This window comes from Bombina bombina, chromosome 2, assembly GCF_027579735.1.
Source record: "Bombina bombina isolate aBomBom1 chromosome 2, aBomBom1.pri, whole genome shotgun sequence".
In the NCBI taxonomy this organism is placed as follows: Eukaryota; Metazoa; Chordata; class Amphibia; order Anura; family Bombinatoridae; genus Bombina; species Bombina bombina.
This window is the reverse complement of record NC_069500.1, coordinates 1,334,017,373-1,334,030,751: the sequence shown is the minus strand read 5'-3', so window position 1 is coordinate 1,334,030,751 and position 13,379 is coordinate 1,334,017,373. Positions and strand designations below refer to the sequence as shown.

Below are 13,379 nucleotides of genomic sequence, written 5' to 3'. Positions count from 1 at the left end.
CACGAGAGAAACCCTCAAACAACTTCTAGACATGCCACTGACAACACGGCTTCTGTGTGTGTACCGCGGTAAAGAAGCAGAGCGGTAGGCACACAGAGGCAGTGTTGTCAGTGGCATGTCTGGAAGTTGTTTGAGGGTTTCTCTCGTGCCTTACAATATGGAGCCTGAGCTACTGCTCTGGGAACTTTAAGGAGCAGGAGCTAGTTACTAAGCTTGCTGCATTATCAGGGCAGGTAACACGCAGGGCAGGCACAACGCTAAGTAGCCTCTGATCACAAATTAGCTGTAACCAACACAACCGTAAGGTTTCAGAGAGCTGTGTGTCATGTAAAAGACAGGTGAGTAAAGGTGCAGCATTTCATACGGTGTCCCTAACACTAGGTTTATTGTATCTGCTTGTGGTCAGATTGCACCACAATATCAGCCATGTGTGACCCCTGCTGTAACCGGGAAATGCAGCACCAGACTCGCCTGTTCCCTTAATGGGACATTAAACTGAAATGAGAAGTCCACATACAATATTTAGCTATGTGAGGAAAACAATGATTTATTTTGCCTTTTTTTCTTGCAATTTATGTTTGAAAATTGTAGATTTAAATCTCCAGTACCCAGAAAGGGTGGAGAACATTCCATAGAATTTAGAACAGTGGCCCTACAACATGCTACACAGTTATTGTATAATTAGTGCAGAAGAATAAATGTCACAGCAGAGGAGAGAAGATTAACATGACAAGAGGCTTTTGTAGGGGGTATGACCCTGAACAATGCACATACGAAACGTGCACAGGCACACACACGTGTACAACACTACCCCTTCAGCTGTTCAAGATTTACAAACAAATCCTGAAGTCTAGAACACTTTTATAACAAAAGATTTGATCAGAAGTGATGCACGCCCCAGTGCAACAATATATTCATTGCTCATGAAAACAATGTTCCTCTCCATAAGGGGATATAATTAGGACAGAGGGTTATAAGAACTTTATTCTGACAATATAAGACAGGGCTGATAAATGTAGATGAAACAAGAAGTCAGACGCACATCTCTGTGGGACTTGTATATATTTATTTATACCCACATCTATATAACCTTATTACTTGCACTTGTATTTTATTTAAACTAGTTTTGATGTTTGTATTTTAATGCTCTCAGTCTGTATTAGACAATAAGAAATATGTACTTTAAGAGTCTGTACAGTTTAATAGATTTTTTAATTGAGAAATGTATGTTTAACAGTTATTTTTAAAAAATAGCTATTAAAATTGCAATTGCGATATTTTATGGCCAAAATATTCATTTTTTTCCCATATCGCACAGCACTAGTAGACACCTAGTAATCCTAACTCAGTGACCAATCAAAAGTGGAAGTTGCATGTAGCTGCATCGAGGGGATTAATCCCATTGCTATATACGACCTATAACATAAAAATGGCATGTTCTAACAAATTCTAGAATGTCACTGTTGCTTTAAGTAAGAGCCTTCGAATAACAAAAGTACAAACAACATGTCAGCCAGTAAATGGAATTATTTTAGAACCATCAGCAGATCTACAAAATAGCTGCAGTCCTGGGCCTATAACAATAAATGTGCCCTTCTTACCTGACAGGAACGAAACTGGTTGACTAGTAGTGTACACCTTTGGGGGTCTTTTCTTCCATCCAAACTGTCCAGCTCTGCAGCAACTTGGTTAAGCTCTTCATCTGCATAGTAGAACTGAGCAAGGAGCTGTGGGTCTGACCTCTGAAATTAAACAAATATAACATTAAAAAAACATTTTTATACTTCATTATACAAGAGGACAGAGGACATAATGCTATTTAAAACAATAAAAAGAGTGTCTATACATATGTATGGTAAACCAAGGCTCGACATACCCAGGTGCCAGGAAACCTCTGGCACTTTAAAACTAGGTCCTGTCTCATTTGTTTAGAGACCCCCGGACACACATTTATGCCCCCCACTTCCCCCCATGAGTGGCCACCAACTGCACCTAAAATTTTAGTTTATGTCACTCGATTTCCCATGTATTGCTGGAAGGGGCTGTCAGTAACATAGCAGACGGACTGGGGGTCAATCCTCTCATTAGAATGGCAAGAAGCTGCTGGCTCCTAAATTTATGAGCAGGCTGCTACATTTTGATCAAATTTGTCGAGCCCAGTTTTAAAAAATGTACAAATTATATAATGTTTGCAAATTTCCATAGTGATGTATGGCAGAAGAGTATGATCACATAACTGATAGAAAGGAAATATACACAGTTTTAAAAAAGGAGACTACACTAAATTGCATCCAAACAACGGAAATAAAATAATTAACCGATTAAAAAAAAAAAAAATTGATGCAGATTTAAAAAAAAACACAAAAAACCCCCAAACAATTTAAGTTGCTTACTTTGCTAGAAACTTAATCAATACGATGTAGCTGTTAATAATACATTTAAAAAAAAAAACCAAAAAAAAAAACATCTGCTACTCTAACGCAATATTAATAAATTTTTCAATGTCAAGAAAGGTTTAAAATAAATTAAACTTAAATGTGTTCCTAAAGATCCATTTTACCTTTTGGTGTACTAAATTGTATGCACTGAAAATACGACCCAATTCTAAATGAATATCCTATGCCAAGTACATTTAAATAAGGTGATCAGATATTTTTTTTGCTAGGAACAGTCCTGAATTTGGTCAGTCTGTTAATCATTTTTAAAGGGCTAAACTATGCTGTCCCAGATTGTTCTGAATTTGCTAGAAAGGATTTCCTGTTCCTTGCATACACATGAATCTCTTCTACTATAATCTGATGAAATTGATATCATCATATCACAAAACAGTAGTTTAAAAATGAAGTCAAAACACATGCCGAGTTTCAGTAAGGTTCCAGCAGTAGACTCCTTTGTGAAACTGGTGGAACAAGACATTAGGCAATTAAGAATAGGGATCTATGAGGAATCTAACGTCTAGGGAATGAAGAGCTTTAAATTAACTAAAAATAACCCAAATATAGTCCTAAAGCCATCAGACAAGGGGGAAATAACGTTATACAAGAAGCAGATAAATATGCAAAGGAATGCTGCTATAAACAGTTAAAAGATACCACACAGTATCAATAACTTCCCAGCAATCTCATGCAACAAGTCACACATGATCTAAATATAATTATAAATGAGGCTTTCTCCACAAACCTTATGACCAACAAAGAAATACAATATTTACGACTGAGGGAAACAAATGGTAGTAACATTTTATGATACCAAAGGTACACAAAATTAGGCACAACTATCTTCCAGGAAGGACAATCATAGTTGGCATAGGGGTCTATTGGAGAAAATAGAACATATTGAGAAATTCCTGCAACCTTTTGTTACAACTTTATCATCTTTTGGGCAGGATACACCTGATACCCAGAGAAAAATACATGAAGTTATAGTTAGTGATGATGTTTGGCTGTTGATGTAGAGTCACTATATTCCAGCATTCCCCATGAGAGAGGAAGTTAGTTACTACCTGAGTCAAAGAGGTAGTAGATATCAGACACATACAGAGTTTGCATTACAGTTATTAAACTATGTATTGACACATAACTTTTTTGTGTTTGTGCAGATGACAACCAATGATAACTAGAACTAATGATGCCTCTAAAAGGGTATTTTCCCTCATGAATAGCAATATTGACCAAAGACAAAACTTGGTGTGGACACTCTGAAGGCAATGTTAGTAACTGTGGCTGGACTGTTAGCCGACATACATTTGGCCGACAGACATTTGGCAGAAGGACATATGGCCGAGGGATAATAGCCTGACACAAAAGTGGCTGTCAGATAACAGTCCAGCCACGAGATAGGTAGATAGATAGATTTGATAGATAGATTAGATAAATAGATGCAATAGATAGATAGATGCAATAGATAGATATATAAATAGATAGATTCGATAGATAATTTTACAGACAGAGAATTACAAGACTTGCGGGCTGGGACCCATGGTTAGGATCCCAGAGGCGGTTGCGGCGCACAAGACTCTAATTAGAACAGAGCACTCTGGAACGTATCTGCCCTTGGCCGAACTCGGAACATGCTTCAGCATTCTGTCCGTCGGCCAAATGTCCGTCGGACAGAATGCTGTCGGCTAAATGTCCGTCTGCATTTTCTCAGAGCACGGTTAGTAATCAAGGTAAACTTGTGTTGAATTTTTTTAAAGATATTTCTGATGAAGAAAGTCCTCCTTAAAAAAATGTACAGCTCTGAAAAATACAGCACCTCTTCTTTATTTTAAAGTAAGGATTATATCTTAGCAATAGTTTTTACTAATGGCTTTCATTGTAGGTAAACTATTTTCACATGCCTGTATAAATTAAACATTTTCAACACCTTATTAACATTTATGAAGTGTCCCAAATTTGGGTCTGAGGTGTCCTGAATTGGGGGTCTCAGAAATCTGGTCACATTAATTCAAACAACGTTTTTGCAAAAATGTAAGACTTTTAACTCTGACCCTAAAACAATCTACGCATTGATTGCTTGATCACTGCACGAGGGAATATTAAAGAAAATGTGTCTATTAACAACAAAGAAATGCAAAAGTACAGTTTTAAAGAAATAGTAAGCAAAGCTACACTGCAATCTATGCAGTAAAAACATATAAATGTCTGGGCTGACATAAAAAACATTTTACCTAACTATTTCAATCCTAATGCTCCTTAAATTTAAGCAGACAGCTGCCCATCTCAATGCTGTTTTTTTTTTACACAGCGGGTGTGGTACAAAGTGTCGCACATGCTTTTAAATATAATAGATGTGCACTTTTGCGCCTCCACTATATACACAAGGGCAATCATATGCAACTAGACCCTTGTGAATATAGCACTATATTCAATAGTGTGTGTGGTACAGATTATGATTGGCTGCTGTAGCGCATGCCTTGCCAATGGCTTTTATTTATACAAAAAAAAATATAAGAAGCATTACAGACAGTCAAAAGCATTACATGCATAGAGTGCAGTTGTAAAACTTACGTTTACTATCACTTTAAATTAATTAATTTTGTGCGCAAATATTATGTAATCAAGTGCTTTTACAGAAATATATTACACAAGTTTAGAGGGTAGAGCTAGAACCTGCGGTTTAGAGGTGATGTGACTAATCATTGGAAAAAGGAGACTTGCGTGATGTTTGTGCACAAATACAGAGCATAGGCTTCTAAAACATAATTACTGACACTAAAATAAGATGTAATGATACATAAAAATACAGATATAAAATCCCAGCACACTGCAATTGGATCCAACTACTGGAAAGAGAAGCTGCTTTTTATTACAGCCGTTTCTATGTATCATAAATATGTGTAATTAGTTTGGTGATAGCTCTTGAGGTATGAATTGCAACACAGATACCGGTCTATTCCCTATAAATGTGTCAGTACGTAGAAAGCAAATCATAAAGTGAAAAAAATCCAAATAGAACTCTATATTAATCATTAATACACAATATACAACCTTACAAACCCCACTGTTATAAATTAAACAGTAAATATTATTCTGTTCTTACGGAATGTTATGAAAAAAAATATTTATTTGAATTAAAGGGACAGTCTAGTCAAAATTAAACTTTCATGATTCAGATCGCGCATGTAATTTAAAACAACTTTCCATTTCACTTTTATCATCAAATTTACTTTGTTCTCTTGGTATTCTTAGTTGAAAGCTATACCTAGGTAGGCTCATATGCTAATTTCTAGGCCCTTGAAGGCCACCCCTTAGCTCAATGCATTTGACAGTTTTTCACAGCTAGAGGATGTTAGTTCGTGTGTGCCATGTGGATAACATTGTGCTCACGCCCGTGGAGTTACTTATAAGAGGGCACTTATTGACTAAAATCGAAGTCTGTCAAAGTCATTGCAGAGGCTTAGATACAAGGTAATCACAGAGGTAAAAAGTATATTAATATAACAGTGTTGGTTATGAAAAACTGGGGAATGGGTAATAAAGGGATTATCTATCTTTTAAAACAATAACAATTCTCGAGTAGACTGTCCCTTTAACTTCATTATTATTCTATTTCATTTTCTTGCTGCTGTTCAGAGAGTAATACAACCCAGTCAAACATTCTATAGAAAATGGATCTAAAAATAAATGTATATAAGTATCTTATCAGGGATCGCACCAGTGCAAACGTTTATTTTTTCAGCTCCGGCGCAAGCCTTTGTCACAATCACTTCTGCCACAGGCATTCTGTGATAAGATACGTTTTAAATGCAAATTCCTGCAAGGAAGGTTTCACTAGAGTTCTATCCAATCCTCCTCTGCAATAGGACCACACACACATCTCTCTTCAAATGATTTCCTTCTTTTTCATCACAAAAACACCTCACTTCAATACCCTTACCATTAACCCAAAATCAATTTAAAGGGACAAGAAACACAATTTTTTGCTTTCATGATTTAGATAGAACATGTGATTTTAAAAAATAATTAAATTGACTTTTTTTTTAATCTCATTTGTTTTGTTCAGTTGGTATCATTTGTTGAAAAAAAGATACCTAGGTAGGCACAGGAGCTGCTTATTGGTGTCTGCCCATATCTGCCTCATGTTATTAGCTCACCCAATGAGTTCAGCTAAATCCCAGTAGCGCATTGCCGCTTCTTAAACAAAGGATACCAAGAGAATTAAAGGGACACTGAACCCAAATTTTTTCTTTTGTAATTCAGAAAGAACATGCAATTTTAAGCAACTTTCTAATTTACTCCTATTATCAATTTTTATTCATTCTCTAGCAATCTTTATTTGAAAAAGAAGGCATCTACGGTTTGTTTGTTTTTGGTTCAGCCTCTGGACAGCACCTTTTTATTGTTGGATGAATTTATCCACCAATCAGCAAGGACAAGCAAGGTTGTTCACCAAAAACGGGCCGGCATCTAAACTTACATTCTTGCATTTCAAATAAAGATACCAAGATACTGAAGAAAATTTGATAATAGGAACAAATTAGAAAGTTGCTTAAAATGTCATGCTCTATCTGAATCACGAAAGAAAAAATTTGGGTTCAGTGTCCCTTTAAGCAAATGTGATAATACAAGTAAATTGGAAAGATGTTAAAAAAATGTTTGGCGTGATTCAGATAGCGACTAAAATTTTAGGCGTCATGTCCCTTTAAGAATTAAAAGCTCTACACTTTCACAAACAGGGTCCTTGACAGTGTCAGATGGTATATTTTTAAATTAAAGCTGCACTTATGTGGTCCAGAACCATTTAAAGGGACATGGAAGTCAAAATGTTTAGAAAAATGTACCGCTTTCTCTTGGCATTCCTTTGTTGAAAGTTAGCACACAGACCATAGAGACGCAGCTTCAGCAGCACGTACATTATAACTGTTTTAAACATAAAAGCATTTTATTATTTCACTATTGCTTGCATATAACGGTGTATTTAACCTCTGCAAAGGTGATAAACACGGTTAAAATCAGCTCTAGGGCAGCAATGAAAAAGCAGGAATGTAAGCATAAGAGCCAGCCCATTTTTGGTTCAGCACCTGGGTAACACTTGCTGATTGGTGGTTACATTTAGCCACCAATCAGCAGGCGCTATCCAGGTGCTGAACCAAAAATGGGCTGGCTCCTTAGCTTCATATTCCTGCTTTTTAAATAAAGATAGCAAGAGAACGAAGACAAATTGATCATAGGAGTAAATTAGAAAGTTGCTTAAAATTGCATGTTCCATCTGAATCATGAAAGAAAAAAATTGGGTTTGTTTCCCTTTAATGCAAGTTCATTTGGCAGCTACTTTTTTGTAAATTAGATAGGATTTGCATAGGGGGGAACTAAAAGGACTTTTGTCACTGTACACTGAGATGTAAATACAACTCTGCTATGGATATCATTTTGTTTGGGGCGTATTATTTATTTTCCCCACATTTCCTGGAAACAATTCTATTGATGCCCTTAAACCAGTGGCTGACAAATGTGCTCAAAATGTAGGAGCCAGTAATGTAGGAGCTAGACAGTGGTATATGTATATAGATCTATGGAGAATAATCCAGAAAGTTAGGAGCCAGTGGCTCCCAGGCTCCTTGCCTTATATATGGTCAGCTTGTAATTGCTTAACAATTGTCAGTTTGTTTTGGGGACAGGAAAATCTGTGAAAAATGAAATTTATGCTTACCTTATAAATTTGTTTCTTTCTTGACACAGTGAGTCCACGGATCATCATAATTACTATTGGGAATATCACTCCTGGCCTGCAGGAGGAGGCAAAGAACACCACAGCCAGAGCTGTTAAATACCACTCCCCTTACTCAAAAACCCCAGTCATTCGACCAAAGGGAAAGGAGAAAAAAAAAATAATATAAAGGTGCAGAGGTGCCTGAGGTTTATGAAAAAATAAACTGTCCGAAAATACAGGGCGGGGCCGTGGACTCACCGTGTCAAGAAAGAAACAAATTTATCAGGTAAGCATAAATTTAATTTTCTTTTTAATGACACGGTGAGTCCACAGATCATCATAATTACTATTGGGAATCAATACCCAAGCTAGAGGACATGGATGATAAGGGAGGGACAAGACAGTTAGCCTAAACAGAGGGGAACCACTGCTTGAAGAACCTTTCTCCCAAAACCAGCCTAAGCAGAAGCAAAAGTATCAAATTTGTAAAATTTAGAAAAAGTATGTAAAGATGACCAAGTGGCAGCCTTGCAAATCTGATATACAGAGGCACCATTTTTGAAAGCCCAAGTAGAAGAAACAGCCCTTGTGGAATGAGCCGTGATTCTCTCAGGAGGCTGCTGACCAGCAGTCTCATAAGCCAAGCAAATAACCCTCCTCAACCAACAAGAAAGAGAAGTAGCCGTAGCTTTCTGACCTTTACTTTTCCCAGAAAAAAACAACAAATAAAGAAGAAGACTGGCAAAAATCCTTAGTCACCTGCAAATAATATTTCAAAGCACGAACTACATCCGGATTGTGCAACAAACGTTCTTTATGAGGAGGATTAGGACACAAGGCTGGAACCACAATTTCCTGATTAATATTCTTATCAGAAGCAACCTTGGGAAGAAAACCTAATTCGGTACGAAGTACTACCTAATCAGAATGAAAAATAAGAAAAGGAGACTCACATTGCAACGCAGAAAGCTCCGAAACTCATCGAGCCGAAGAGATAGCAACCAAAAACAAAACCTTCCAGGTTAACAACTTAATATCCAAAGAATGCATAGGCTCAAACGGAGCCTGTTGAAGAACTCTCAAACTAAATTAAGACTCCAAGGAGGAGTCGCAAACTTAAACATAGGCCGAATTCTCACCAAGGCCTGACAAAAAGACTGAACATCTGGCACATCCGTCACTCGTTTATGTAACAAAATAGATAAAGCAGAAATTTGACCCTACAGGGTACTAGTAGACAGACCCTCCTGGAGAAAAGCCAAAATCCTAGGAATCCTGACTCTACTCCAAGAGTAGCCTGTGGATTCACACCAATACAGATATTTACGCCATATCTTGTAATAAATCTTTCTAGTCACAGGCACCTGAATCATAGTCTCAATAACTGACTCAGAAAAACCACGCTTAGATAGAATCAAGCGTTCAATCTCCAAGCAGTCAGCTTCAGACGAACAAGATTTGGATGAGGGAAGGGCCTTCCTCAACGGAAGACTCCAAGGTGGGAAGGATGACATCTCCACCAGATCAGCATACCAGATCCTGCAAGGCCACACGGAGCAATGAGAATTACTGGCGCCCTCTCCTGTCAAAACCGAGCAATAACCCGAGGAAGAAGGGCAAACAGAGGAAACACGTATGCCAGACTGAACTTCCAAGGAACTGCCAGAGCATCTATTAGAACCACTTGAGGATCCCTTGACTTCAAACTGTACTTCGGAAGCTTGGCATTGTGACAAGATGCCATAAGATCCAACTCCGGTTGACCCCACTTGACAACCAAACTGGAAAACACCACCGGATGAAGTTCCCACTCCCCTGGATGAAAAGACTGTCTGCTCAGAAAATCTGCGTCCCAATTGTCCACCCCTGGAATGTGGATCGCAGACAGACAACAATTGTGAGCCTCTGCCCACTGAATAATCCTGGCTACTTCCTTCATTGCCAAGGAACTCTGAGTTCCTCCCTGATAATTGATGTAAGCCACAGACATTATATTGTCCGATTGAAATCTGATAAACCGGGTTGAAGCCAACTGAGGCTAGGCCAGAAGAGCATTGAAAATTGCTCTCAGCTCTAAGTCATTTATAGGAAGTACCGATTCCTCCCGAGTCTACAGACCCTGAGCCCTTAACGAACCCCAGACAGCTCCCCAACCCAGCAGACTGGCATCCGTGGTCACAATCACTCAGGAAGGCCTGCGAAAACATAATTTATGCTTACCTGATAAATTTATTTCTCTTGTAGTGTATCCAGTCCACGGATCATCCATTACTTGTGGGATATTCTCCTTCCCAACAGGAAGTTGCAAGAGGATCACCCACAGCAGAGCTGCTATATAGCTCCTCCCCTCACTGCCATATCCAGTCATTCGACCGAAACAAGCCGAGAAAGGGGAAACCATAGGGTGCAGTGGTGACAGTAGTTTAATTAAAATTTAGACCTGCCTGAAAATGACAGGGCGGGCCGTGGACTGGATACAATACAAGAGAAATAAATTTATCAGGTAAGCATAAATTATGTTTTCTCTTGTTAAAGTGTATCCAGTTCACTGATCATCCATTACTTGTGAGATACCAATACCAAAGCTAAAGTACACGGATGATGGGAGGGACAAGGCAGGAACTTAAACGGAAGGAACCACTGCCTGTAGAACCTTTCTCCCAAAAACAGCCTCCGAAGAAGCAAAAGTATCAAATTTGTAAAATTTGGAAAAAGTATGAAGCAAAGACAAAGTTGCAGCCTTGCAAATCTGTTCAACAGAGGCCTCATTTTTAAAGGCCTAGGTGGAAGCCACAGCTCTAGTAGAATGAGCTGTAATCCTTTCAGGAGGCTGCTGTCCAGCAGTCTCATAGGCTAAACGGATTATACACCGAAGCCAAAAAGAAAGAGAGGTTGCCAAGGCCTTCTGACCTCTCCTCTGTCCAGAGTAAACAACAAACTGGTTAGATGTTTGGCGAAAATCTTTAGAAGCCTGTAAGTAAAACTTCAAGGCACGGACTACGTCTAGATTATGCAAAAGACGTTCCTTCTTTGAAGAAGGATTAGGACATGATTACTTTATATAAATATATTCAAGGCCCATATACAGAGATGGCAGAAGCTCTTTTTATTCCAAGAAAATTGGTTCTGACAAGAGGTCATAATTTAAGGTTGGAGGAAAGGAGATTTAATCTCCTGCAACGGAAACGTTTTTTCACTGTAAGAGCAATAAAATTGTGGAACTCATTACCAAAGGAGGTAGTGAATGCCAATACCATAGATACATTTAAAAATAGTCTGGATAAATTTCTGTATATAAACAAAATTCATGGATATGATTGCTAGTATTAAATGGGTCACATTTTAATGGGGTTATTTAAGCTTAACTGGAGCTTTTTGTAAGTATTTTAGATTTGTATAGGTTGAACTCGATGGACTTCAGTCTTTTTTCAACCTTATCTACTATGTTACTATGTTACATAATGATGGAACAACAATCTCTTGATTGATATTCTTGTTAGAAACCACCTTAGGTAAACACCCAGGTTTTGTACGCAGAACAACTTTATCTGAATGAAAGATCAGATAAGGAGAAACACAATGTAAGGCAGATAACTCCGAGACTCTTCGAGCCGAGGAAATAGCCATCAGAAAAAGAACTTTCCATGAAAGAAGTTTGATATCAATAGAATGAAGGGGTTCAAACGGAACCCCTTAAAGAACTTTAAGAACCAAGTTTAAGCTCCATGGAGGAGCAACAGGTTTAAACACAGGCTTAATTCTAACTAAAGCCTGACAAAATGCCTGAACGTCTGGAACTTCTGCCAGACGCTTGTGTAAAAGAATAGACAGAGCAGAAATCTGTCCCTTTAAAGAACTAGCTGATAATCCTTTGTCCAAACCCTCTTGGAGGAAGGACAATATCCTAGGAATCCTAACCCTACTCCATGAGTAATTCTTGGATTCACACCAATGAAGATATTTACGCCATATATTGTGGTAAATTTTCCTGGTGACAGGCTTTCGTGCCTGTATTAAGGTATCAATTACTGACTCAGAGAAGCCACGCTTTGATAGGATCAAGCGTTCAATCTAAATGCAGTCAGTCTCAGAGAAAGTAGATTCGGATGATTGAAAGGACCTTGTATTAGAAGGTCTTGTCTCAGAGGCAGAGTCCATGGTGGAAAGGATGACATGTCCACTAGGTCTGCATACCAGGTCCTGCGTGGCCACGCAGGCGCTATCAATATCACCAATGCTCTTTCCTGTTTGATTTTGGCAATCAGACGAGGGAGCAGAGAAAACGGTGGAAACACATAAGCCAGGTTGAAGAACCAAGGCGCTGCTAGAGCATCTATCAGTGCCGCTTCTGGGTCCCTGGACCTGGATCCGTAACAAGGAAGCTTGGCGTTCTGGCGAGACGCCATGAGATCGAATTCTGGTTTGCCCCAACGGAGAACCAATTGAGAAAACACCTCCGAATGGAGTTCCCACTCCCCTGGATGAAAAGTCTGACGACTTAGAAAATCCGCCTCCCAGTTCTCTACACCTGGGATATTGATCGCTGACAGGTGGCAAGAGTGAGTCTCTGCCCAGCGAATTATCTTGGAGACTTCTGACATCGCTAGGGAACTCCTGGTTCCCCCTTGATGGTTGATGTAAGCCACAGTCGTGATGTTGTCCGACTGAAATCTGATGAACCTCAGTGTTGCTAGCTGAGGCCAAGCCAGAAGAGCATTGAATATTGCTCTTAACTCCAGAATATTTATTGGGAGGAGTTTCTCCTCCTGAGTCCATGAACCCTGAGCCTTCAGGGAGTTCCAGGCTGCACCCCAACCTAGAAGGCTGGCATCTGTTGTTACAATTGTCCAATCTGGTCTGCGAAAGGTCATACCCTTGGACAGATGGGCCCGAGAGAACCACCAGAGAAGAGAATCTCTGGTTTCCTGATCCAGATTTAGTAGAGGGGACAAATCTGTGTAATCCCCATTCCACTGACTGAGCATGCATAATTGCAGCGGTCTGAGATGCAGGCGCGCGAATGGTACTATGTCCATCGCCGCTACCATTAAGCCGATTACTTCCATGCACTGAGCCACCGTGGGGCGCGGAATGGAGTGAAGCACACGGCAAGCATTTAGAAGTTTTGATAACCTGGACTCAGTCAGCTAAATTTTCATTTCTACAGAATCTATTAGAGTCCCTAGGAAGGAAACCCTTGTGAGAGGAGATAGAGAACTCTTTTCTTC

General features: G+C 39.0%; 1 protein-coding gene across 3 annotated transcripts in view; it reads right to left on the bottom strand.

Moving 5' to 3' along the window:
- The window catches only part of ZFYVE28 (zinc finger FYVE-type containing 28), a 529,419-nt gene that overhangs the window by 292,634 nt on the left and 223,406 nt on the right, over window positions 1–13,379 (bottom strand). For all 3 annotated transcript variants that reach the window (XM_053704206.1, XM_053704207.1, XM_053704208.1), the window contains exon 2: window positions 1,602–1,742. In XM_053704206.1, coding sequence (XP_053560181.1) covers window positions 1,602–1,742 — 141 coding nt within the window. The remainder of the gene's footprint in view (window positions 1–1,601; window positions 1,743–13,379) is intronic.